Genomic DNA, 23,138 nt, shown 5'->3' with positions numbered 1-23,138 from the left:
ATACTTTTGAGCATACCTCTTTTCCTCAAGAATTTGTGAAAATACATATTTGTGCTATAAAAACCAGCAAGGTGGTAAAAGAAATTTACCACATTTATCACAGAGAATGAAAAAAATAAACTTTAAAAAACCTGAATTATCTATTTTAACTGATCATACTGAATGAACTACTGGGAAAATTGCCACATCTCAGTATTTACTTCACACAGTACAGACCCAGTGCAGTAGATTTGCAAAACTGGTCAAAAATTCTTCCCATCCTGGTATTTACACCATGTAACTTTGCAACAGCTCTCATCAAGAGGGGGGTCTATTTCTTCAGCTGGTGAATCTGAGTGCAGAAGTGTGAAGATTTTGACCAGTGGGACCTGACAGGAGTAAACGCTTGAAAGGAAGCTGCGTGTTGGGGCTTGCCATCTCCTCCTAGTTTCTGTAACTCTTCACTCTGTGAAGAAGCCTCAGCTAGTCAACGAGGACAGACACAGCTGTTCCAGCTGCACCCCCTCAACCAACCAGCCTGCTAACGAACAGGTGTGGGAGCAAGGCCACTGTGATCCACCCAGAACAGTCAAGTCAGGCCAGTCCAGAAAGCCCCAGAATCGTGTTTGCTATTTTACACCACTAAGTTTAGGTGTTATCTGTTACTCAGTAAAATCTAACTGATAATACACCCAGCTCATGAAAAATGAGGAAAAAATACCTTTTGTACTACCTTAATTTATAGTTTGGTTTTTTATTAAAAGTATATAAATAGTTAACCCAATTATAAAGTCTATAACTTAATAGAGTATACAAATTTATAAAGCATATACATTTATAAGGTATATAAGTAGTAAAAGATTAAATATGAGCTGTCATTTTATTTTTACTGTTACTTACATTAAAATGGATGTGAAATACTTCTTCTAAGTCATCGCCATCATCATCCAGAAGTGTCTGCAAACTCCTAAAGAACAGTCTTATTGTCAGTAATCATGATGGCTAGATACATCATCTAAAAATGTCAAGGGCATGCCTGTTCTCAAGGTGGGAGGTCAGGTTTAGTTCATGTCACTTGTTTCTGTATATTGATAGTCTAACGAGGGCCAGACTGCAGCCAAAAGTGTGAGGTTTGGAGGTTTATTTGTAATTCTGCAGGCTCCCCACCCAATTCCCAGCTCTCTTCCCTCCACCCTAGCTACAGTGGTGTCGGATAAGTACCACTAGAAACAGCATAACTGGTACAGGTACAACATGGGAGAGCTTCGTTAACTCTAAAGGGATGCTTGTCATTGGGTAAGGCCTCTGGGAGAAGGTGCAATCAGTTGATTTTTCCCCTGCTGAATTTTTTATTACTTAATTTTGCCAAAATCTGGATCTTTTCTTTTTGGCCACACCATGCAGCTTGTCGGATTTCAGTTCCCTGACCAGGGATTGAACACAGGCCATGGTGGTAAAAGCACCAAGTCCTAACTATTGGACCACCAAAGAATTCTCTAAAATGTTGGATCTTTTAAACAGTATCATGATAAAAACAGACCATGTTTTATTGTGTTTTGGGGGCGCTGAGAGAGACTAATGGGAACTCAGCTGACAAAACTGGATTCATCATAGATTTGGTTCATGATGCTTTGTCACTGTATGTCCATGGTTGGCTTATTTGCTTATTTATGGGTGTGTTTATGAAGAACACTTCCCCAAACAAGAACTAAAACACGGCCAGTATCTTATATCTACGTATAAAGGGTATGTTTCTTATCTCACTTTCTACCACCCTCAACGTGTTATACACATATCTACAGTTTGAAGAATACCTTTTCTCTTTGCTAAGGTATCTCTGGGAGAAGGCAATGGCACCCCATGCCAGTACTCTTGCCTGGAAAATCCCATGGACAGAGGAACCTGGTGGGCTGCAGTCCATGAGGTCGCTAAGAGTTGGACAAGACTGAGCGACTTCACTTTCACTTTTCACTTTCATGCATTGGAGAAGGAAATGGCAACCCACTCCAGTGTTCTTGCCTGGAGAATCCCAGGGACGGGGGAGCCTGGTGGGCTGCCATCTATGGGGTCGCACAGGGTCGGACACGACTGAAGCGACTTAGTAGCAGCAGCAGCAAGGTATCTCTTGATGAACAAAGAATTTCTTTCATCTTATTGCAGTTAAATGTATCAATCTTTCCTATAATGTTGGTGTTTTTATGTCTTGCTTGAGAAATTGCAATAGTGTGAAATAACTGTCCATATTTCCTTCATTTTTACATTCAATATTTAAGTCCTTAATCCACAGAGTTGGTTTCGGTCCATGGCCTAAGGTATCTGCTCTCGTTTTTTTCCCCAGATGCATTACTTGAAGAGTACTTCTATTCCCACTGATCTAATAAACTACCTCTAACAAAGTGCCATGTGTATATGGGTCAGGTTCCATACTCTCCTGTCCCATTGGAAAGCCAGCACCAAAATCATACTGCCCTAATTAATACAGCTTTCTAATGATTCTTGATATCTGGTAGGCCAAGTTCCCCATCCTTATTCACCTTTCAAATGATCTCTGGCTATTCTTGGCCCCTTGCTCATCCATATAAACTTTAAATCAGCTGGGTTTTCTTTTTTTTTTTTTTAAGCCTTCTAGGATTAAAATAGCAGTTCAGAGATCAAGGATTCTCAAAGTGTAACTACAACTTCTGGGAATCCCTGAGGCCTTTACTGGGTGGGTGGGGTAGGGTCTGCAAGGTCAAAACAAATATTATAATAATACTCAGATGTTACTTGCCTCCTCACATTCTGTCATGAGCACAGAACAGTTTTCCAGAGGTAATAATGATAGCTAATAAGTACGTATTCCTATATTTAAAACTCTTTACTTTTAATTTTTAATATCATAAATACTGACAAGTTTACTTAATATGAGCAAAAGCTCTTCAAGGTCCTCTATTAATTTTTGAGAATCTTAAGACCTAAAAGTTTGAGAAATGCTAATATGGATTTAATGGTCTTTACTTAGTTCATCTATATGAAGTTCGGAGAAGGCGATGGCACCCCACTCCAGTACTCTTGCCTGGAGAATCCTATGGATAGAGGAGCCTTGTGGGCTGCAGTCCGTGGGCTCGCTAAGAGTCAGACACGACTGAGCGACTTCACTTGCACTTTTCACTATCATGCACTGGAGAAGGAAATGGCAACCCACTCCAGTATTCTTGCCTGGAGAATCCCAGGGTCAGAGGAGCCTGTTGGGCTGCCGTCTATGGGGTCGCACAGAGTCGGACACGACTGAAGCGACTTATAAGCAGCAGCATATGAAGTTATTCAGTTTAATAACTCTTTTTAGACATAAGCTGGATTAAGTCATTGTCAATGTTTTCAGTAAAAAATAATGACAAATTTACCTCTTTACCAAATCGGGGGCTTTCAGTATTTTTTTCCTTATTAGTATATAAATATAATGATTAATAGTTGGGATTCTCGAGCTAGATTGTGTTCCACTCATGGTTCTGTCACTACGGGGTCTGAGGCAAATTACCTAACTTTTCTCTGTTTCAGTTTCCTCATCTGTAAAATAAGGATAATAACAGAATCATACTACTGTTCTCATTCTTTAAAAAATCTCCATAGTATTCCACTGCATAAATATACGAAAAATATTAATTCTCAGAAGGGAATGGCAACCCACTCCAGTGTTCTTGCCTGGAGAATCCCATGGACAGTGGAAGCTGTGGGCTACAGTCCATGGGGTCACAGAGTTGGACACGACTGAGCAACAAACACTTTCACTTTACTAAAGAACATTTAGGCAGTCTACGTATTACAGACTAATACAATGTGCACTAGCCGGCATACGTCCTTGCGTGATTGTGTATTTCTGAATGTGAAATGTCTAAAGGTACAATTGCTGGGTCAAAGTTGTCTCACCTTACCCCTGGTTTTGCTTTTTACAGTTTCAGTTATCTGTGGTCTACTGCAATTGGAAAATGTTAAATGAGAAATTCCAGAATTAAACAATTCATCAGAAATTGTAGGACGTTCTGAGTAGCATAACGCAATCTCACGCTGTCCCAGGATATATGAATCATACCTTTGTCCAGCATATCCCACCTGTTAGTCATTTAGTAGCTGCCTCGTGACCACTGTGGTATCATAGCCCTGCATCCATGGAACTCTTATTTAACTTAATAATGGCCTCAAAGAGCAAGAGTAGTGATGCTGGCAATTGGGATGTGCCAAAGAAAAGCTGTAAAGTATATCTTTTAAGTGAAAAGTTGAAAGTTCTCAATTTAATGAGGAGAGAAAAAAATCGTATCCTGAGGTTGCTATAATCCATGGTAAGAAGAATCTTCTATCTGGGAAATTGTGAAGAAGGACAAAGGAACATACTGGTTTTGCTGTTGCCCCTCAAACTGCAGCGTTCTGGCCACAGTGCATGATAAAGCTAGTTAGGATGGAAAGGCATTAGATTTGTACATAAGATATTTTGAAAGATAGGAAGACTGCATTCCACATTCAGGTAACTTTTATTACAGTTGTTGTTGTTCACTTGCAAAGTCATGTGTGACTCTGCGACCCTATGGACTGCAGCACACCAGGCTTCCTTGTCCTTTACTATCTCCCAGAGTTTGCTCAAATTCATGTCCATTGAGTTCATGATGCCATCTAACCATCTCATCCTCTGTCGTCCCCTTCTCCTCCCGCCTTCAATCTTTCCCAGCATCAGGGTCTTTTCCAATGAGTCAGTTCTTCACATCAGGTGGCCAAAGTATTGGAGTTTCAGCTTCAGCATCAGTCCTTCCAATGAATATACAGGGTTGATTTCCTTTAAGACTGACTGGTTTGAGGTCCTTGCAGTCCAAGGGACATTCAAGAGTCTCCTCTAGCACCACAATTCAATAGCATCAGTTCTTTGGTGCTTAGCCTTCTTTATGATCCAACTCTCATATTCATACATGACTACTGAAAAAAACATAGCTTTGACTATACAGACCTTTGTCAGCAAAGTGATGTCTCTGCTTTTTAATACGCTGTCAAAGTATGTCATAGCTTTTCTTCCAAGGAGCAAGTGTCTTTTAATTTCATGGCTGCAGTCACCATCTACGGTGATTTTGGAGCCCAAGAAAATGAAATCTGTCACTGCTTCCACTTTTCCTCCTTTTATTTGCCATGAAGTGATGGGACCAGATACCATGATTTTCATTTTTGAATGCTGAGTTTTAAGTCAGCTTTTTCACCCCATCAAGAGGTTCTTTAGTTCCTTTTCACTTTCTGCTATTAAAGTGGTATCATATGTATATCTGAGGTTTTTGATATTTGTCCCAACAATCTTTGGCTCCAGCCTGTAATTCATCCAGCTTGGCATTTCACATGATGTACTCTGCATATAAGTGAAATAAACAGGTTGACAATATACAGCCTTGTCATATTCCTTTCCTAATTATGAACCAGTTAGTTGTTCTATGTCTGATTCTAACTGTTGCTTCTTAGCCTGAATACAGATTTCTCAGGAGACAGGTAAGGTGGTCTGGTATTCCCATCTCTTTAAGGGTTTCCCAGTTGGCTATGATCCACAAAGTCGAAGGCTTTAGCATAGTCAATGAAATGGAAATAGACATTTCTCTGGAATTCCCTTGCTTTCTCTATGATCCAATGAATGTTAGCAATCTGATCTCTGGTTCCTCTGCTTTTTCTAAACCCAGCGTGTACATCTGAAAGTTCTCAATTCAAAGAGTGCTAAAGCCTAGCTTGAAAATTTTTGAGCATAACTTTACTAGCATCTGAAATGTAAAACTGTACAGTAGTTTGAACATTCTTTGGTATTGCCCTTCTTTGGGATTGGAATTAAAACTGATCTTTTCCAGTCCTGTGGCCACTGCTGAGTACAAAATTTACTGACATATTGAGTGTAGCACTATAACAGCATCATCTTTTAGGATGTGAAATAGCTCAGCTGGGATTCTATCACCTCCTCTAGCTTTGCTCATAGTAATGCTTCCTAAGAACCATTTGACCTCACACTCCAGAACGTCTGGCTCTAGGTAAGTGACCACACCATCATTGTTATCCAGGTCGTTAAGACCTATTTTGTACAGTTCTTCTGTGTATTCTTGTCACCTCTTCTTAATATCTTCTGTTTCTGTGAGCTCCTTACCATTTCTGTCCTTTATTGGGCCCATCCTTGCTTGAAATATTCCTTGGTATCTCCAATTTTCTTGACGAGATCTCTAGTCTTTCCGATTCTATTGTTTTCCTCTACTTTTTTTTTTTTTAAAAAAAGGTCTTCTTATCTCTCCTTACTATTCTCTGGAACTCTGCATTCAGTTGAGTATATTTTCCCTTTCTCCCTTGCTTTTCATTTCTCTTCTTTTCTCAGCTATTTCTAAATCTTCCTCAGACAACCATTCTGCCTTTTTGCAATTCTATTTCTTTGGAATGGTTTTGGTCACTGTCTCTTATACAATGTTACAAACCTCTTTCCATGGTTCTTCAGGTACTCTGTCTACCAGATCTAATCCCTTCAATCTATTCATCACCTCCACTGTATAATCTTAAGGGATTTGATTTAGGTCATACCTGAATGGCCTAGTCATTTTCCGTACTTTCTTCAATTTAAGCCTGAATTTTTTGTAATCATGAGCTGATGATCTGAGCTACAGTCAGCTCTAGGTCTTATTTTTGCTCACTGTATATAAGAGCTTCTCAATCTTCAGCTGCAAAGAATATAATCAATCTGATTTTAGTATTTACTATCTGGTGATATCAATGTGTAAAGTCATCTCTTATGCTATTGGAAAAGAGTGTTTGCTATGACCAAGGTGTTCTAACAAGACTCTATTAAGTCTTTGCCCTGCATCATTTTGTACTCCAAGGTCAAACTTGCCTGTTATTCCAGGTCTCTCTTGACTTCCTATCTCTGCATTCTAATCCTCTATGATGAAAAGGACATCTTTTTTTTGGTGTTAGTTCTAGAAGGTCTTGCAGGTCTTCATAGAACTGGTCAACTTTAACTTTCTCGGCATAAGCAGTTAGGGCATAGACTTGGAATACTGTGATATTGAATGGTTTGCTTTGGAAAAGAATCGAGATCATTCTGTCATTTTTGAGACTGCACCCAAGTAACGCATTTCAGACTCTTGTTGACTATGAGGGCCACTTCATTTCTTCTAAGAGATTCTCCCCTACAGTAGCAGATACAATGGTCATCTAAAATAAACTCACCCATTCCCATCCATTTAGTTCACTGATTCCTAAGATGCTGATGTTCACTCTTGCCATCACCTGCTTGACCCCATCCCATTTACGTTGACTCATGGACCTAACATTCCAGGTTCCTGTGCAATACTGTTCCTTACAGCATTAGACTTTAATTTCACAGCCAGACACATCCACAACTGAGAGCTGTTTCCGCTTTGGCTCAGCCAGCCTCTTCATTCTTTCTGCAGCTATTAGTAACTGCCCTCTATTCTTCTCCAGTAGCATACTGGACACCTTCCATTCTGGGGGGCTCATATTCCAGTGTCATATCTTTGCCTTTTAATACTGTTCATGGGGTTCTCACAGCAAGAATACTGGAGTGATTTGCCATTCCCTCCTCCAGTGGACCACATTTTGTCAGAACTCTCCACTATGACCCATCCATCTTGGGTGGCCCTGCATGGCATGGCTCATAGCTTCACTGAGTTATACAAGCCTCTTTGCCACAAGGCTGTGATCCATGAAGGGATATTGTTACAGTTGTCCTATTTTATTATTTGTTATTGCCACTATCATAGTGTGCCAAATTTACAAATTTTTTATCATAAGTAAAAGGTATGTATATGAAAAAACACGTATGTAGAGGAAAAAACATGGTGTGTGTGTGTGTGTGTGTGTGTACCTACATGTATATGTGTGTACACTATCCATGGTTGCAAGCATCCATTTGGGAGCCTGGAATGCATCTCCTGCAAACAAAGGGGGGACTACTGTATTGCCACAGTATTCTCTGAAAAGGAGGTACCACTTTACACTTCCACTAACAATTTCCAGAGTGAACCTTTTCCCAAATCCTTGCTGATACTATATAGCACCAGTATTTCCAAACTCTGCCAATGTGAAATCACATTAGCCTCTCATTTTAATATGTATTCTATGGTCACTAGGGAGACTGATCATCTTTTTAAAACAATTTTTTGGACGTGCCACACAGCACATGGGATCTTAGTTCCTGGACCAGGGATCAAGCCAGCACCCCTCTGCACTGGAAGCGTGGAGTCTTAACCATTACACCACCAGTGAAGTCTAAAACCAATCATCTCAATTTATGAGCCATTTCTATTGCTTCCTTTGTAGATTACTTTCTTATATACTCTATCAGCTTTTCTAATGGATATACAGGAACACTACACAGCAGGGATATTAACTCTTTCTATTATATGTTACCAATATGTTTTGTGAGGTAGTGGCTCACCTTTTAACTTAGAAATGTTTTCCTTTTAAAGGTAATGACATGTAACAACTATTAAAATAAACATCACTTGCAGGTTGTGCACCAAGGTGTACTTGTGCTCTGTCATGACTGTTTCTGTACAATGTCTAAAGGTTAATATAAACAGTAAGGGCTAACTATGGGCACTTCCCAAGTAGCGCTAGTGGTAAAGTATCCACCTGCCAATGCAGGAGACATAATAGACTTGGGTTCAATCCCTGGGTCAAGAATAGCCCCTGGAGGAGAAAATGGCACCTCACTCCAGTATTCTTGCCTGGAGAAACCCATGGACAGAGGAGCCTGGCAGACTTCAGTCATGGAGCTGCAAAGAGTAGGACACGACTGAGCAACTGAGCATCTGAGCACAGCACAGCAAGGACTAACTATATAAAATTCAACTTTTCTTAATTGTTTAGAAAGTTAAATTATTACCTAACAATTCTTGCCTAAGTTAAAATCAGTTTAAAGTACCCAGAATGCTACTATTGAACATAAAAATACTACTGAAATGTGTATATGTTTAAATATTTATTTAAATATAATTATGAGATGAGATAGAGGTGCTAATTATCTCTACAATGGCAATCATCAGTTCAGTTCAGTTCAGTGGCTCAGTTGTGTCTGACTCTTTGAGAGTCCATGAACCGCAGCACCCCAGACCTCCCTGTCCATCACCAACTCCCAGAGTTTACCCAAACTCATGTCCATTGAGTTGGTGATGCCATCCAACCATCTCATCCTCTTTTGTCCCCTTCTCCTCCCACCCTCAATCTTTCCCAGCACCAGGGTCTTTTCAAATGAGTCAGCTCTTCGCATCAGGTGGCCAAAGTATTGGAGTTTCAGCTTCAACATCAGTCCTTCCAATGAACACCCAGGACTGATCTCCTTTAGGATGGGCTGGTTGGATCTCCTTGCAGTCCAATCATACTATAGTATAAATATATTTAAGATACATAAATATATCTGAAAAAAGAACTATGTTAACTTACTCTCCCAAAACAGGACTGAGTTCTTTCAAGTCTTCTAGTGATGGCGTTTGGTCCAAAAGTTTCTTAAACAGAGCCAGTGGAAAAGGGATGTCGGCAACATTACAATTGAATAGAGAAAGTCCACATAGAAGCCCAAAGAAGAAATAACTCTTCTTTTCAAATTTAGGCTGAAAGGAGAAAAAAAAACTTAATGTATTATAAATTTTTACCAGTACAATGGAATATTTACATTAATTGAACCTTTTTTCCCCCTTTAAAATCAAAATCAAATCACAAATTAAAACCAAAAATCTTGAGATAAGAATATTTAGGTTTTATACTCAATCACCAAGTCAATTTAAATCTCTCCCACAGTTTTGGTTACTAAAAGCTTTAACAGGATGGGGGTAGGGGATAGGAGAGATGTTGTTTAAGGGAAGAAACTGCAAGGAGTAGCAAATAAATCCCAAAGGTCAAATGTAAAGTATAGTGAGTATGGATAACAATACTGTGCTGTTTAATCACTAAGTCATGTCCAATTCTTTTTGACCCCATGGACTGTATAGCCCGCCAGGCTCCTCTGTTCATGGGATTTCCCAGGCAAGAATACTGGAGTGGGTTGCCATTTCCCTCTCCAGGGGATCTTCCCTACCCAGGGATTGAACTCGGGTGTCCCACATTGCAGGCAGATTCTTTATCATCTGAGCCACTAGGTATCTGCAACAATATTGCATTATAATCATCAAATTTGCTAAGGTAGTAGGATCTTAATTGGTGGTGGTGGTGGTGGTGATTTAATCTCAAAGTTATGTCCAACTCTTATCTGATCCCTGCCAGGCTCTTCTGTCCATGGGATTTCCTAGGCAAGAATATTGGAGTGGTTTGCCATTTCCTTCTTCAGGGGATCTTCCCAACCCAGGGATTGAACCTGAGTCTTCTGCTTGGCAGGTGGATTCTTTACCACTGAGCCACCCAGGAAGCCCAGATCTTAACTGCATGTGTGTGTGCTCAGTCAGTCAATCAGTCGTGTCTGACTCTTTGCAAACCCCTGGACTGTAGTCTGCCAAGCTCCTCTGTCCTTGGAAGGCAAGAATATTGGAGTGGGCTGTCATTTCCTACTCATAGAGGTGCTAATGGGATTCCCTGGTGGCTCAGATGGTAAAGAGTCTGCCTGCAATGTGGGAGACGTGAGTTGGATCCCTGGGTCAGGAATATCCCCTGATGGCAACCCACTCCAATATTCATAGCCTTTGTCTTTAAATTCATTGAAGAAAAAGAACTAAAACAAAGAATGAATGCCTAAGAAAGGAAGGGCTCATTTTTACCTATACATTCTATAAATGGTCAAAAATATATATTGCTCGAGTTCTCCTGTGTGGAGTTGAGAATCTGGGGGAAGAGGACCCCAGTTTAAAGAAAAAAATATCACCTTTTAGAATTAAAATTTATCTCCAAAATTATAGCAATAATTCTTCTCCTAAAATAAAACAGTCCTAGACAACCTAATTTTCTATGGTATATCCCTACACCTTTTCTCTCAAGAAATACCTACACCAAGAAAAGAGGACTTACCCTGACAGGAAACCACATGTAGGAAGCCTCTTCAGGATATGTGAACATTCCGTATTCTGGCCGGGTCATTTCTTGAAAGAGACAGTAGAAAAACTCTGCCCTGACTCCTCCAAAATTATATCCAATTTCTCCACTAAATGAAACCTAAAAATACAGAGGAAATAATGCATCACTTCCAGAGCTCTGTACTGCTATGTATTAAATCTCATTTAATAATTATTTGTAGACCCAGTATTCAGAGATTAATGTACAGCAACTTCTAAAAATGTTTCTCTACTTAAGTGCTTCTCTCCAAGAGGCCTAAGAACCCATGAATTCCCAGTTCTAAGGACTTGAGTTTCTTCTGTCTCATCTTGATTTCACCAAACTCATTTTACACTTCTGAACCACCTCCTCTTTCTTCACACTCTTTTTTCCCCCTTGCTTTCTCTTATGAAGCACTATTTAAGTTTTTGTTTCTCTCTTCTTTTTCATGTTGCTTTAATACTGAAGATTCCTGCAGCTCTATGCTGGCACCTCTATTCTTTCTCTTACCCTGCCCCTTTATATGAGCAAGCTCCTTAATCTCACAAAGCCTATTTTCCCACAAGATCATCAGAAAGGTTAAATGGGATAACAGAAGTAAAATCCCTCACAGAGTCTGGAAAATAATAGCTACTTATCAATTGTTACATAAATTTTAAAAATGGATGAATGAAAATTAAAATAACTCAGGGGACTGGCTGGATGACACAGGTTAGAATCATATAATGAATTTACCAGGTTTTTAAACATTATCTATGTGCAAAAATATTTAGAAATGCCCGCTCTAATTGCAAACTCCACACTTTTAAAACAGTATCTTGAGCTTTGGTCAAGTCAATCATTCTTTAATCTGAGTAGGACAAACGGTAAATTAACATCTCCCATCAAACCATTCTAATAAATATTATCAGGAAAATCTTTACTTCTTTTGATTAAGTGGAAAGTCTAGAGCCTGATGTGCGTTTGTGTGTTAGTCTTGTTTGACTCTTTGAGACCACATGGACTGTAGCCTCTGTCCATGGAATTCTCTAGGCAAGAATACTGGAGTGGGTAGCCATTCCCTTCTCCAGGAGATCTTCCTGACCCAGGGATCAAACCCAGGTCTCCTGCATTGCAGGCAGATTCTTTACCGTCTGAGTCACCAAGGAAGCCCCTATAACCTGATGGTTGGGCTCAAATCCTGGCTCTGATACTTATCAGTTGTTTCACTCTGGGATAAGTTATCTAATAGTTTGTACCTCAGTTCTCCCATCTGTAACAGGAAGAAAAAACCTTCTACACAGTGTAGTTGAAAGGGTTACACAAGTAGGTATAAAGCTTTTATAATAGTTCCTGGCATAAGGAAAACATTCATTAGATCTTCTAGTGATTATTATTCTATGTCAAGTATCTATTAGTAAGACAAGTTACACAGGAACTAGACCAAGGATCATTAACAAATGTTCAGGACATGGTGATAACTACAATTAAAACCCTCAAAAAACTATCAATGAAGAGACTGTTCTCTCTTCAACAAAGTAATCTGGGTTCTTGAAGGAGAGCAGAAACAAAGTCTCAGTTCTCCTCTGTGTCAACCCCATCTCACTGGAACCTTTAAAAGGTGATGACCAGCCAGGCTTAGACAGGCCTCAAAAGGGAACTGAATATCTTAGGGCTAGTACTGGAGAGGACAACCATTTCCCCTGCAGCCCCTTAGCCAGAGAACAATGGCAGCTTCTCCCCTGGAATTCACAAGTAACTGAGGAAAATTAGGGGACCCGCAATACAGACAACTCCAGCGTAAAAGGGATGTAATTCCCTCTCTGTAAGGCCCATTGTTACGTTCTTTTACGTTTTCCTTCTCTCAGCAGCAAAAATATTAAGTAAGAATTATACTTTACCATTAACTCCCTCCTCAGATCTTCATTTTCAAATTGATTTAGCTGATTAAAAACATCCTCAATCAAGTGACTCCTTCTGACTATCAGATTAAAGGTGGGCAGTGAAGATAATGCAGACTGTTCTTGGTCCACAATGCCAGCCAACCTCATACAAGCTCGAAATTTCTTCTCCTGGGAAAATAAAAATGTTTCATTTCATTTCACCATTGACTCTAAGTAGAAATTTTCAAAGTGGAATAAACCAACTCAGTTTCTTATAAGCACATGTCACAAACACTTAGGATAAGAGCTCTATATACTCCACTGACTATATACACCACATGACTATACAGTCCATGGAATTCTCCAGGCCCGAATACTGGAGTGGGTAGCCTTTCCCTTCTCCAGGGGATCTTCCCAACTCAGGGATCGAACCCAGGTCTCCCACATTGCAGGTAGATTCTTTACCAGCTGAACCACAAGGGAAGCCCAAGAATACTGGAGTTGGTAGCCTATCCCTTCTCCAGGGGATCTTCCTGACCCAGGAACTGAACGAGGTCTCCTGCATTGCAGGTAGATTCTTTACCAACTGAGCTATCAGGGAAGCCTGTACACCACTGAAGACAGGCTATATATTCAGCATTTACCCACTGAGAACAAAAGGTACATGAGCCGTAGGGAATGAAAAGCTTGTGGGGTCAACTTGGGTAAGCAGGAACGTGACCAACTGTAGGCTCCTCTGGACCACTGTACCATGTAAACCAGTGGTCCTTAACCTTTCTGGCACCATGAACCAGTTTCACGGAAGACAATTTTTCCACAGACCGGGGGTGGGGGTGATGGCTCAGGCAGTAATGTGAGTGATGGGAAATGCTAGATAAAGCTTCCCTTGCTTGCCGGCTGCTCACCTGCTGCGCTGTGCAGCCAGGTTCCTAACAGACCACAGGCCAGTATTGGTCCACAGCCCGGGGGTTGGGGACCCCTGCTGTAAACACAAATATGAACACTTCAGTGACCAAGCTAAAGACCATCAGTCTTTAGCCTGACTAAGGAGCCTGAAGCAGTAGGCTGAAACCTAATACTCTCATCGGGATGAAAAGTTCAGACGTTTAGAAGAGAAGCCAGCTGGAGGATGAGAGACCTCTCTAAAGATATCCTTTTTTAGGGGGAAAATTCAGACTGATTTTAGGGGACAGATAATCTAGGAAGTTAACATGAGAGAGACATACAGACTCACAGACTGATATACAGACTGTCCATTTGGAACCAAATGACAATTTGGGATAATGTCTATGTCTCTTTGCAAAAGAGAGAGGAAGCAAATGCCAGTTCCATAAAATAATTACTGGAAACTTGTTTAAAATCAAGAGAGAAGAGTTAGAGTTGAAGCAAAATAAAGTTCTTATATCTTTTTTCCTTCCAATATCCTTTTTAAAATATTTCATCAATGATCTTACTTGGAACTCTTACATCAGTTTCCTATTTTGTTTTATTATGGTAACTGTATTATGTAAAAGTTATCTAGTTTTATGACATATATATTATTCATGCAAATACATATGCAGGCACATATACATATACAGATGCATATACAAGGGTAAAAGCTACAGTTTTGGGCACTTTGTGCAAGGCATTGTTCTAAATGCTTTACCTATATTAACACATTTAGCCCTTATAAAAAATGCAATGAAGTATGTTTTCTGAGGCTTTCTCAACTGTTCAATTTTAAGTTCAAAACCACTTTGCTGGATATGTTGACAAACAGAGCCAAGTCAGTTGATGACAGTTAAGTACATGTGAACAGGAAACACTTTTTATAAACCCATACTATGGCACAATCACAGAGTACTAGCCGTTTATTTGTTGTGTCCAACTGGGGCTCAGTGGTAAAGAACCTGCCTGCCAATGCAGGAGACATCGGAGATGCAGGTTCAATCCCTGGGTTGGGAAGATCCCCTGGAGTAGGAAATGGCGACCCACTCCAGTATTCTTGCCTGGAGAACCCCATGGACAGAGGAGCCTGGCAGATTACAATCCATAGGGTCGCAAAGAGTCGGACGTGACTGAAGTGGCAGCACACACGGTCATTTATTTGAGTCTGAATTTCAAGACTCCTCCATCATTTCTATTCCCACTACTATGTCTTCCCATTAGATTGGACCTGCCTACATATGTTGCTAATCCGAATCAAGTCCACATCTGCTATGCCTCTCTGAGCACCATTCAGAAGGCTACTAGTGCTATTCTCAAGATAAAAGCCCTATAACTAGGCCCAAGCTCTATCCTTTACTACTGAGGCCCTAATATGCCTCAAGGCCAACGCAACCTAAATTATGATGGTCTCTCTTGCCTTCTTTATTACAGTATAAGCTCCATGAATGCTATGACCACCACTGATTTCACTACTGAGTGGTTCCCTAATCACCCAGCTATTGTGCACTGAAAAAGATACTCATCCTTTGATTTGCTAACAAAGACAAAGAAAGAAGCATGCATACCTGTATTTTTAAAAGTGAGTCTGCATACAGTAGTTTTATTTTCGACAGAATATTAAAGATAAATGGAAAATGACTGAATATGACAGGATACTCGACGTCTACTAAAACGTCCTAAAAATGGAAATGACAACAATTTTGATAAATTAAAGGACAGAGAAATCTTACACCCTACTTCTTAGCCTTAAACCCCTGATGGTTTCAGGTCTCAGTACTTACAGTCAAAGGAATCCAAAATGTTGGCCAGTGGTGCTAGGATATATAAAATTCTAAGAAAATGTTTTATGTATCAATGAAAGGTACATAAACCTAGTATTTTCGGTGCTCATTTAATTTCACCATTAATTATGAACTCCAGACACTTTCCCAAAAGTCTGTTCTGCTCCTACTTTGACTTATGAAATGTGAATTAGTTCACATGTATTCAGTAAATAGGGGAGTGATAAAATACAGAAAACTGGTTAGCTCAGACCTGATTTTTGCCAGGCAAAGGACGATGTGCTAGTAGAATGAGAATCTTCAGAGAAAAGGAGAAAAAATAGATTAGCTGCGGAACTGGTAGCCAGAGCTCTTTAGCTTTATTTTAGTAAAAAAAGGCCTACTAACACCCAGGGAACCCTCACCAAAGTTACAACCTTGTACTGTTGGCCCCTGGTGAGTCACCTGCCTCCTATGCCCACCTTAAGAGAAGAGCTCCACTCCCATCGGTTATCTCAGTACCACTGTTCCCCTATTAGCCTGTGGATAGAGTTCTATCCTTAGATTTTTGTGCATTTTTTATCTTCTCATGGCACTCTCCATGTGATCCGAGCTATCTCCCCAGCTAGCAGGCACTTTTCTGTCATAGTTCTGGCTACAAAACTGCATAGGTTTTGAGGGGCCTGCCTTGTTTTTCCCATAAGCCCTGCTATTTCTATTGGGCGATTTTGCAGAGTGTAAGAATTTTTGGAAATTTGTACAAAGTTATAGCACAAGTGCCTATATTAACTTACCAATGATCAATACCCTCTTTAAATATGCCATACTTACTGAGTCCGCTTTCCAGGAGGACCTTCTATATGCATCTACATAAAAATCAAGCCACTGTGCGAGTTCATTTATTTCAAAGATATTTTCAGGCACTTGACATTTAGTCTGGTTTACCTTAAATAAAATATGACATGTGAGAAAGTTTTATATATAAACACAATTTTGCTTAATAGCTATAAATTAGATTATCAGAATAAATAGCAAGTTAAAGATACTTTAATGACCAGAATTTAGTTCTATCCAATTATCCCATCGCCAAAGCCCCAAACTTTCAGGAGCATAAAGAATACCTATGACCTAATCGTAGGAATTGATGGTATGATGACAAACTTCTACTTACTTTTAATCCCTGGTCTGGAAATTAGACACCACATGCTGCAACTAAGATCTGATGCCACCAAATAAATAAATATTTAAAAATAAGCAAATGAATGAAATTTATATGGAAGAGCCAAATGCCAAAAATAGCCAAGATTCACTTTAAGAACAAGGTAGGAGTATTTCTCTTAGAAAAATGTAAACAATACAGAGCCACATAAAATGACTAACAGTGCAGAAGAGAGCCTGGAAATGAATCTCAGACACAGAAACTTGTTTTATCACAGTTCACATCACCTATCAGTGTAGAAAGGATGGGATTTCAGTTAAGTGGTGCTAGGTAATTGTTTGCATATGGAAAATAATGAAAATAAATTTTCAATTGGTTTAAACAGCTAACTGTGAAAGGCAAAGCTAACCACAATACTCCCTTTAGACCTGGACAAGACTGACCTCTGCCCTGGGTCTCTGATTTAAAGGTCTTTGCTCTGGCCCTTCTCCAGCCAATCCCCTTCCCACAAAGGGTATGCTGGGTCAAGGGCTGTGTCTATGCAGCCCACATATTCCCATCTACACTGAGCTCGAGAACCCAAGATCTTCAAGTCCCTGCTCAAATGGCTCCAAGAGCCCCAGGACCTGCACAGGCCTCTCCCTCCACTTGCTCTCTCAGGAGTGGAAGTCACAGGTGAGCACACCCCAAAGCTCCAGCGTACCAGGGCTGCTGCAGAAGGTGGGGACAGAACAGAGACAGGAGGTGAGAGGTGCACACATGGCCATGGGACACCCCTGGTGTGGGATAAAGCCAAGGCAGGAAAAGCAGGGCAGAGGCCCTGGGATGGGCCAGGGGGAGGGTCCATCGGCACCTCTGCTTTCACTGCAGAACTCTGCAAGGAGCTGATTTTTCTAAGTTCAAATCTGGCCTCCTCTGACACTGTGCTTAGTCCCTTCAGTCGCATCTGACTCTTTGCAACCCCATGGACTGCAGCCCACCAGGCTGCTCTGTCCATGGGGATTCTCAGGAAAAGAATACTGGAGTGGGTTGCACGCCCTCCTCCAGGGGATCTTTCCAACCCAGGGATCGAAACCAGGTCTCCCACATTGCAGGCAGATTCTTTACCATCTGAGTCTCCAGGGAAGCCCTCCCCTGTCATCAGGAAGATTTATTTGTCAAGATGGGAGGACAGACTATACTTTATTTCATTCAACAGGTTGTTAGCTAGCTTTCTAACCTTTTATACATTAGACATATGGTACAGGAGCCTCTGTTTGTATTCTCCCGCTGGTCCCAGGTATCATCTCTGTTAGAAGACTATCTGGAGCAGCTCTCAGGGCTAAATTAGGCCCTCTGCTTACTTTATAAATCTCACAAATGCCTAAAATAATTACCATCTGGTCCCTTCCAAAAAGAAGCCCTGCTGATCCCTGATTAAGGTGAATAGTTTAAAACTCTGAAGTGAAAGAAAAGTTTAAAACAAAACAGATGGAGTAAAGATTATACAGGAATGGATTGACAGCATCATCTACATTAAAATTAAGAATGTGGGTTCATCAAAAACCACCAACACAAGCTGCAAACTGGGACTTGATATTTGCAACACGTATAACAAAGGACTAGTGTCCAAAATAAAAAGTGCTCCTATAATCAGTAGGAAAAAGTTGAATGTATTTAAATTGAGCAAAAGGACAAGCATTTTACAGTAAAGGAAACAAGTACTACAATTATAAAGATGAAAATATGCTCTAATGCATTAGAACCAGGGACAAACAATTAAAATCATAATTCGCCATCATTTCAATGTGGTACTAAATATATTTTCCAAATTTTAAAGTCAGACATGGGGCAACAGAATTCTCATCATCTCCTGGAGACGATTTAAACTGGTCCAACCACTTTGGAAAACTGTTACTACCAATAAAGAACAACATAATTCAATTCTATCAATTCCAGAATTAGGGATGGCAACTAAAAACTAACATTTGATACACAATACATATCTTTTACTATACATATCTCTTAGTGATGAACACTAAGAGGTATGTACAAAAATGTTGACGTACTTTGTTTACTCACAGAGAAACCCTCTCCCCTCCTCAGCAAATAGAATTGCAAACAGTACATACTACATATCAATCAATACTGGAATGGGAGGGGAATATGTATACCTATGGTTGATTCAAGTTGATGTCTGGCACAAACCAACATAATTTTGTAAAGCAATTATCCTTCAATTAAAAAATAAATAAATTTAAAATTAAAAAAACCAAAGCAACAAAAAATATGTTCTATCTTTAGAATATAAAATCCAACATGTCTTAGTTACATTAGAGTCTGACAGTTTTGGGATTTTTTGACACGGAATTTTGTTTTATAATTATTTACTATACTCTCTACAATGTTTTTGGAGAAGGCAGTGTCACACCACTCCAGTACTCTTGCCTGGAAAATCCCATGGATGGAGGAGCCTGGTGGGCTGCAATCCATGGGGTCGCTAAGAGTTGGACACGACTAAGCGACTTAGCAGCAGCAGCAGCTACAATATTTTTTCTGTTTGTATGTTTTGCTTGACAAATGCGAAGAAACACTCTTTTTTCTATTTGTTACACTAAAAGTTGAAAAGTATTTTAAAGTTTTCCTAGTAATTAAAATTTTAAATGGCTGTATTCTTTGTGTACTTTTAGCTTTATGGTTTGAACCTGTTGCTGTTTTTTTGAAGCTGCTGCTGTTGTTTTGAAGCTGATTGGTTTCACAAAAGATAAATATTCATGGTAGTTCACAATTTAGCAATAAAAATAAAGTACATATAATTTTTGTCTGGATTAAAAAAAAATACCGGAATGGGTACTTATGGTAGAGACATACTATAAACTCAGAAGTGAAAATGAGTTGAAATACAGACAGATGTATTAATCTGGATGAATCTATAAAATGAAACACTATGTAAGCAGCGTAGTCTATTCATATTAAATTTTGAAAACAGCAAAATTAAACAGCATAGTGTCTAAAATTACATATAGCTATAAAACAATAAAGAAGTGTTAAGGGAACAAGTAACTGAAAATCCAGGATCCTGGTGGCCTTCAGGAGATGAGAAAGTACAGTCTGTGAGAGACACACAGGTATTCCTGAAGTTTTCTTTTTTAACATGGGTGGTAGTTACACTGATGTCTGTTTTACCACTTGTCTTTAAACTGTACATAGATACTATACACACTCTATATGCATGACTTCACAAAAAAACATTTTAAAAAAGCAATATCAACTTCATGCTTTGTAAGAGTCTGCTTAAGATTCAAGCCAGGTGAAATCAAAGAAATTCTTATTGCAAAATAAAGATGTATGGGTTTCTAAATCAGCACTTACCCTATAGAGCTTTTTCAACACTTCTAGGAGAGCTTTAATGTGACCGTTATTCTCAGAACTTTCAGTCCAATAATGCAGTTGAGCAATGACAGCTGTTTTAAACATCTGGACCAGACTGATGAAAACAGATTCTTTCAGAGATGCCCAATATTCCTCTGAGGGATACAAAGGTAGATAACTGTTAGCATGTAATGTTTCTTGGATTCTTAAAGGTAAAAAGTAGTCAATATTTTCTAAAGTAGTCAAAAAATTATTTTCTAAAAGTAGTCAATATTTTCTAAAACAGAGTATTTTCATATATATCATAGGTATCAATATAAAAACACATTTGTAATATACTTTTCAGTAAATATAATTGCAATTGAAAGTTTAGATGTCCTCAAAGAAATGAGTTGAAATGAAAGTTTAGTGTCCTAAAAAAAAAAAAGAATGCCTTAACAGTAACAGAACCACAAAGCTGATCTAATTAATTTGTGAAGGGGGAAAAAAGCTAGACAAAATTAATTAGTCACATTTTTTGCCCCAGTAAAATAGCATACCGTATGAAAAACCAGATAAAAAACTATTTGTGATGATGACTCTTTTTTCACTCTGAGCATGAGTTTTTAACTCTTAAAAACCACCTTTCAGCATTGTGAAAAATAAAACTGCTTTAAACAACTGCTTGTTCACTTACAATGTGACTTAAGAAAACATAAGAAAGGGCTTCCCTGAGCTGATATGCTAATTGTGTCGAAGACCGCAACAAAGTTTAATCAAGGCCTAGACCTAACTTCCAGTGTACTAGAAACACAGGGAAAAGAATAAACAATCAGACAAAACTAGATGTAAAACACTGTACAGAAAAACTGACCCAGGCTCTTCTTAAAAAAAAAAATTCTGCGAAATACTTTTTGAGACAAGTGCAAAAATCTAAACATGGCCTAGATATTATATAATACGGTGGAATCATGTCTAATCTTATTAGGTGTGATAACAAAGTCATTGTAATACAGGATTCCATATCCTTACGAGATATGCATGCAAATATTATGGGTAAATGTCTCCAATTTACTTTCATATAGTTCAACAAAAATGAAACTTAATCTGTACATCAAGAGGGAGATGCTTACACAACAAAACTGCTACTGACTCTCAGAGAGTATCTGAGATTTACTGTACTAGTCTTTCATTGTCTGGGAATGAAGTTTTTCTTAATGAAAAGTAGGGAGCAAAGGACCTCATGACCAAGTCACACATGTATCATTACAAGATCACTAAAAAGTGACTAGAACAATCCATTTTGGATGACCACAGTAATGATTATAGCATGTTTATATGCTAAGAATATAAACTAAAAAACAATAATATGTTTACAGTTATCTACCTAAGATCTGCTGTAACTTTGCTAGGCATGTGTTTCCATTGAGAAGATTGTCATGTATTTTCAAGTGTAAAACATCCATCTTACCCAGAACCCCTGACATCTGGTCATTCATTTTACAAATAGCTTCTGCAAATGGAACCACCAGGCTCTCCCAGTTGTTACTATCATGCATCACAGGACATTCTGGCAGAAGGAAGAAAACTTCCAAAGCTTCTTGGTGTGGAGAATTAAATGGAAGATTTTTCAGCAGATTATCCCTGAGACATGAGGTTATCTGTGGTCAAAAAGGATCCGGGAAAAGACAAGTCAAACACAGCAGGAACTGGGTGCAGTTACTGTAATAAAATAAAGTGTGGAACCTGGAGTTTCATTCCACCATGAAACTGGAATGATCACTTGTCTTTCTAAAACCCATGTTTACAATTCATCTCATCTACCCTCCCAAGTACCTAGGAGTACGTATTTGACAAGTATTTTCCCCATCCAGTTGTTGGCGTTTATGAAGGAGATCAAGAAGAAATCACATGTGCAAGACTGTACTAAATGCACAATGGACTCAGAATTAAAAGGCAGCCCCCTAATAAGTTCCATAGTCTTCCCTCCAGCTCCACTATCACACCTCATTTATTAAAGAGGAAGAATATGCCAGAATCTCCCAAAGTAAAACAAAAAAAAAGGAACTACAATGAAATCAACATGGTTTCCTGTTATCTTCTTACAGAATCATCTGTCTCATCAAACTCTCTCCACCAAACTCTAGTTTCTCTCTCTCCCAATATTCTTTCAATATCCCCAATTCAGAATGCAAGCTGAAGAAAAATCTGAAGAAATTTGAAGAAAAAAGTTGAAGAAAAATTCAAATGGAATTGTGAATTTTTATGTGTTATGTGGGCTGAGGTAACAGTAGTAATTTGCCTAAAAGCCCACTAAGAAGATAAGCTAGTGTTTCCAGGGTTCTTATTATTTGCCAGATATTGTACTAATTCACATATATAAGGTCATCTATTCTTGTCATTTCTCTGTATAATAGATATTATTATCCCTGATTTATAAATGAGAACTCTGCATGTCAGAGACATTAACTTGCTCAGGGTCACAGAGCTAAGTAAGAATCTCTCCTGGTTCTTTCTGACTCCAAAGCTCAATCACTGAATTAGGAGATACTAGCAAATGTTATCTCTAAATGTACAAATTCTTATAACCATCTATTGTAAACATTATATTGGGCTCCCTCTACTAGGTTCAATCTTCAGAGTCATGCACACCTGATTACTACACTGTAACCCATTTCCATGCCTCCCGAAATCTTCCTCTGTGCTCTTCATCATCCACACCCCCAAGCCTCCCAGCTCTTTAGAACCCCTGCAAAATTCTGGAACCAGTTACAGTTTCACATCTTAGGCCTTGGTGCACACCCTCCTGATTGCCTGGTATGTCTTTCCCCTGTAGGAACCTGGTACAGTCCCCTTCCACCCTGGGCACCTTGTTTTGAGCACTCTAAATAGAACCAACCATTTACAGCCCAGAGTAATGAATGAATTCATTCACCCAAAAATGTTTATTATACACTCACTATGTTCTGAGTTAGGCATTTGGGAAGACTAAGCGTAGTTGCTCAGTCGTGTCTGACTCTTTGAGACCCCGTGGACTGTAGCCCACCAGGCTCCTCTGTCCATGGGATTCTCCAGGCAAGAATACTAGAGGGGGTTGCCATTTCC

The 23,138-nt window shown here is 39.3% G+C and overlaps 1 protein-coding gene across 6 annotated transcripts in view; it reads right to left on the bottom strand.

Annotated features, from left to right (window-relative positions):
* Window positions 1-23,138, bottom strand: part of HERC5 (HECT and RLD domain containing E3 ubiquitin protein ligase 5) — a 46,548-nt gene that overhangs the window by 6,286 nt on the left and 17,124 nt on the right. For 5 of the 6 annotated variants that reach the window (XR_008716722.1, XM_055587598.1, XM_055587600.1 and 2 more), the window contains 8 exons: window positions 21,505-21,694; window positions 20,055-20,209; window positions 16,376-16,489; window positions 15,350-15,460; window positions 12,873-13,043; window positions 10,969-11,112; window positions 9,418-9,584; window positions 880-946 (listed from right to left, as the gene is read on the bottom strand). Coding sequence is in view for 5 of the 6 variants with exons in the window: in XM_055587598.1 (XP_055443573.1) it covers window positions 880-946; window positions 9,418-9,584; window positions 10,969-11,112; window positions 12,873-13,043; window positions 15,350-15,460; window positions 16,376-16,489; window positions 20,055-20,209; window positions 21,505-21,694 (1,119 nt within the window). In the remaining variant the exon portion in view is untranslated. The remainder of the gene's footprint in view (window positions 1-879; window positions 947-9,417; window positions 9,585-10,968; window positions 11,113-12,872; window positions 13,044-15,349; window positions 15,461-16,375; window positions 16,490-20,054; window positions 20,210-21,504; window positions 21,695-23,138) is intronic. The other variant, XM_055587601.1, reaches the window with a different exon arrangement.

The sequence above is a fragment of the Bubalus kerabau genome, chromosome 7 (assembly GCF_029407905.1).
Source record: "Bubalus kerabau isolate K-KA32 ecotype Philippines breed swamp buffalo chromosome 7, PCC_UOA_SB_1v2, whole genome shotgun sequence".
Classification (NCBI taxonomy): domain Eukaryota; kingdom Metazoa; phylum Chordata; class Mammalia; order Artiodactyla; family Bovidae; genus Bubalus; species Bubalus kerabau.
The sequence above is the reverse complement of the archived record's forward strand: the minus strand, read 5'-3'. Positions and strand labels throughout refer to the sequence as shown.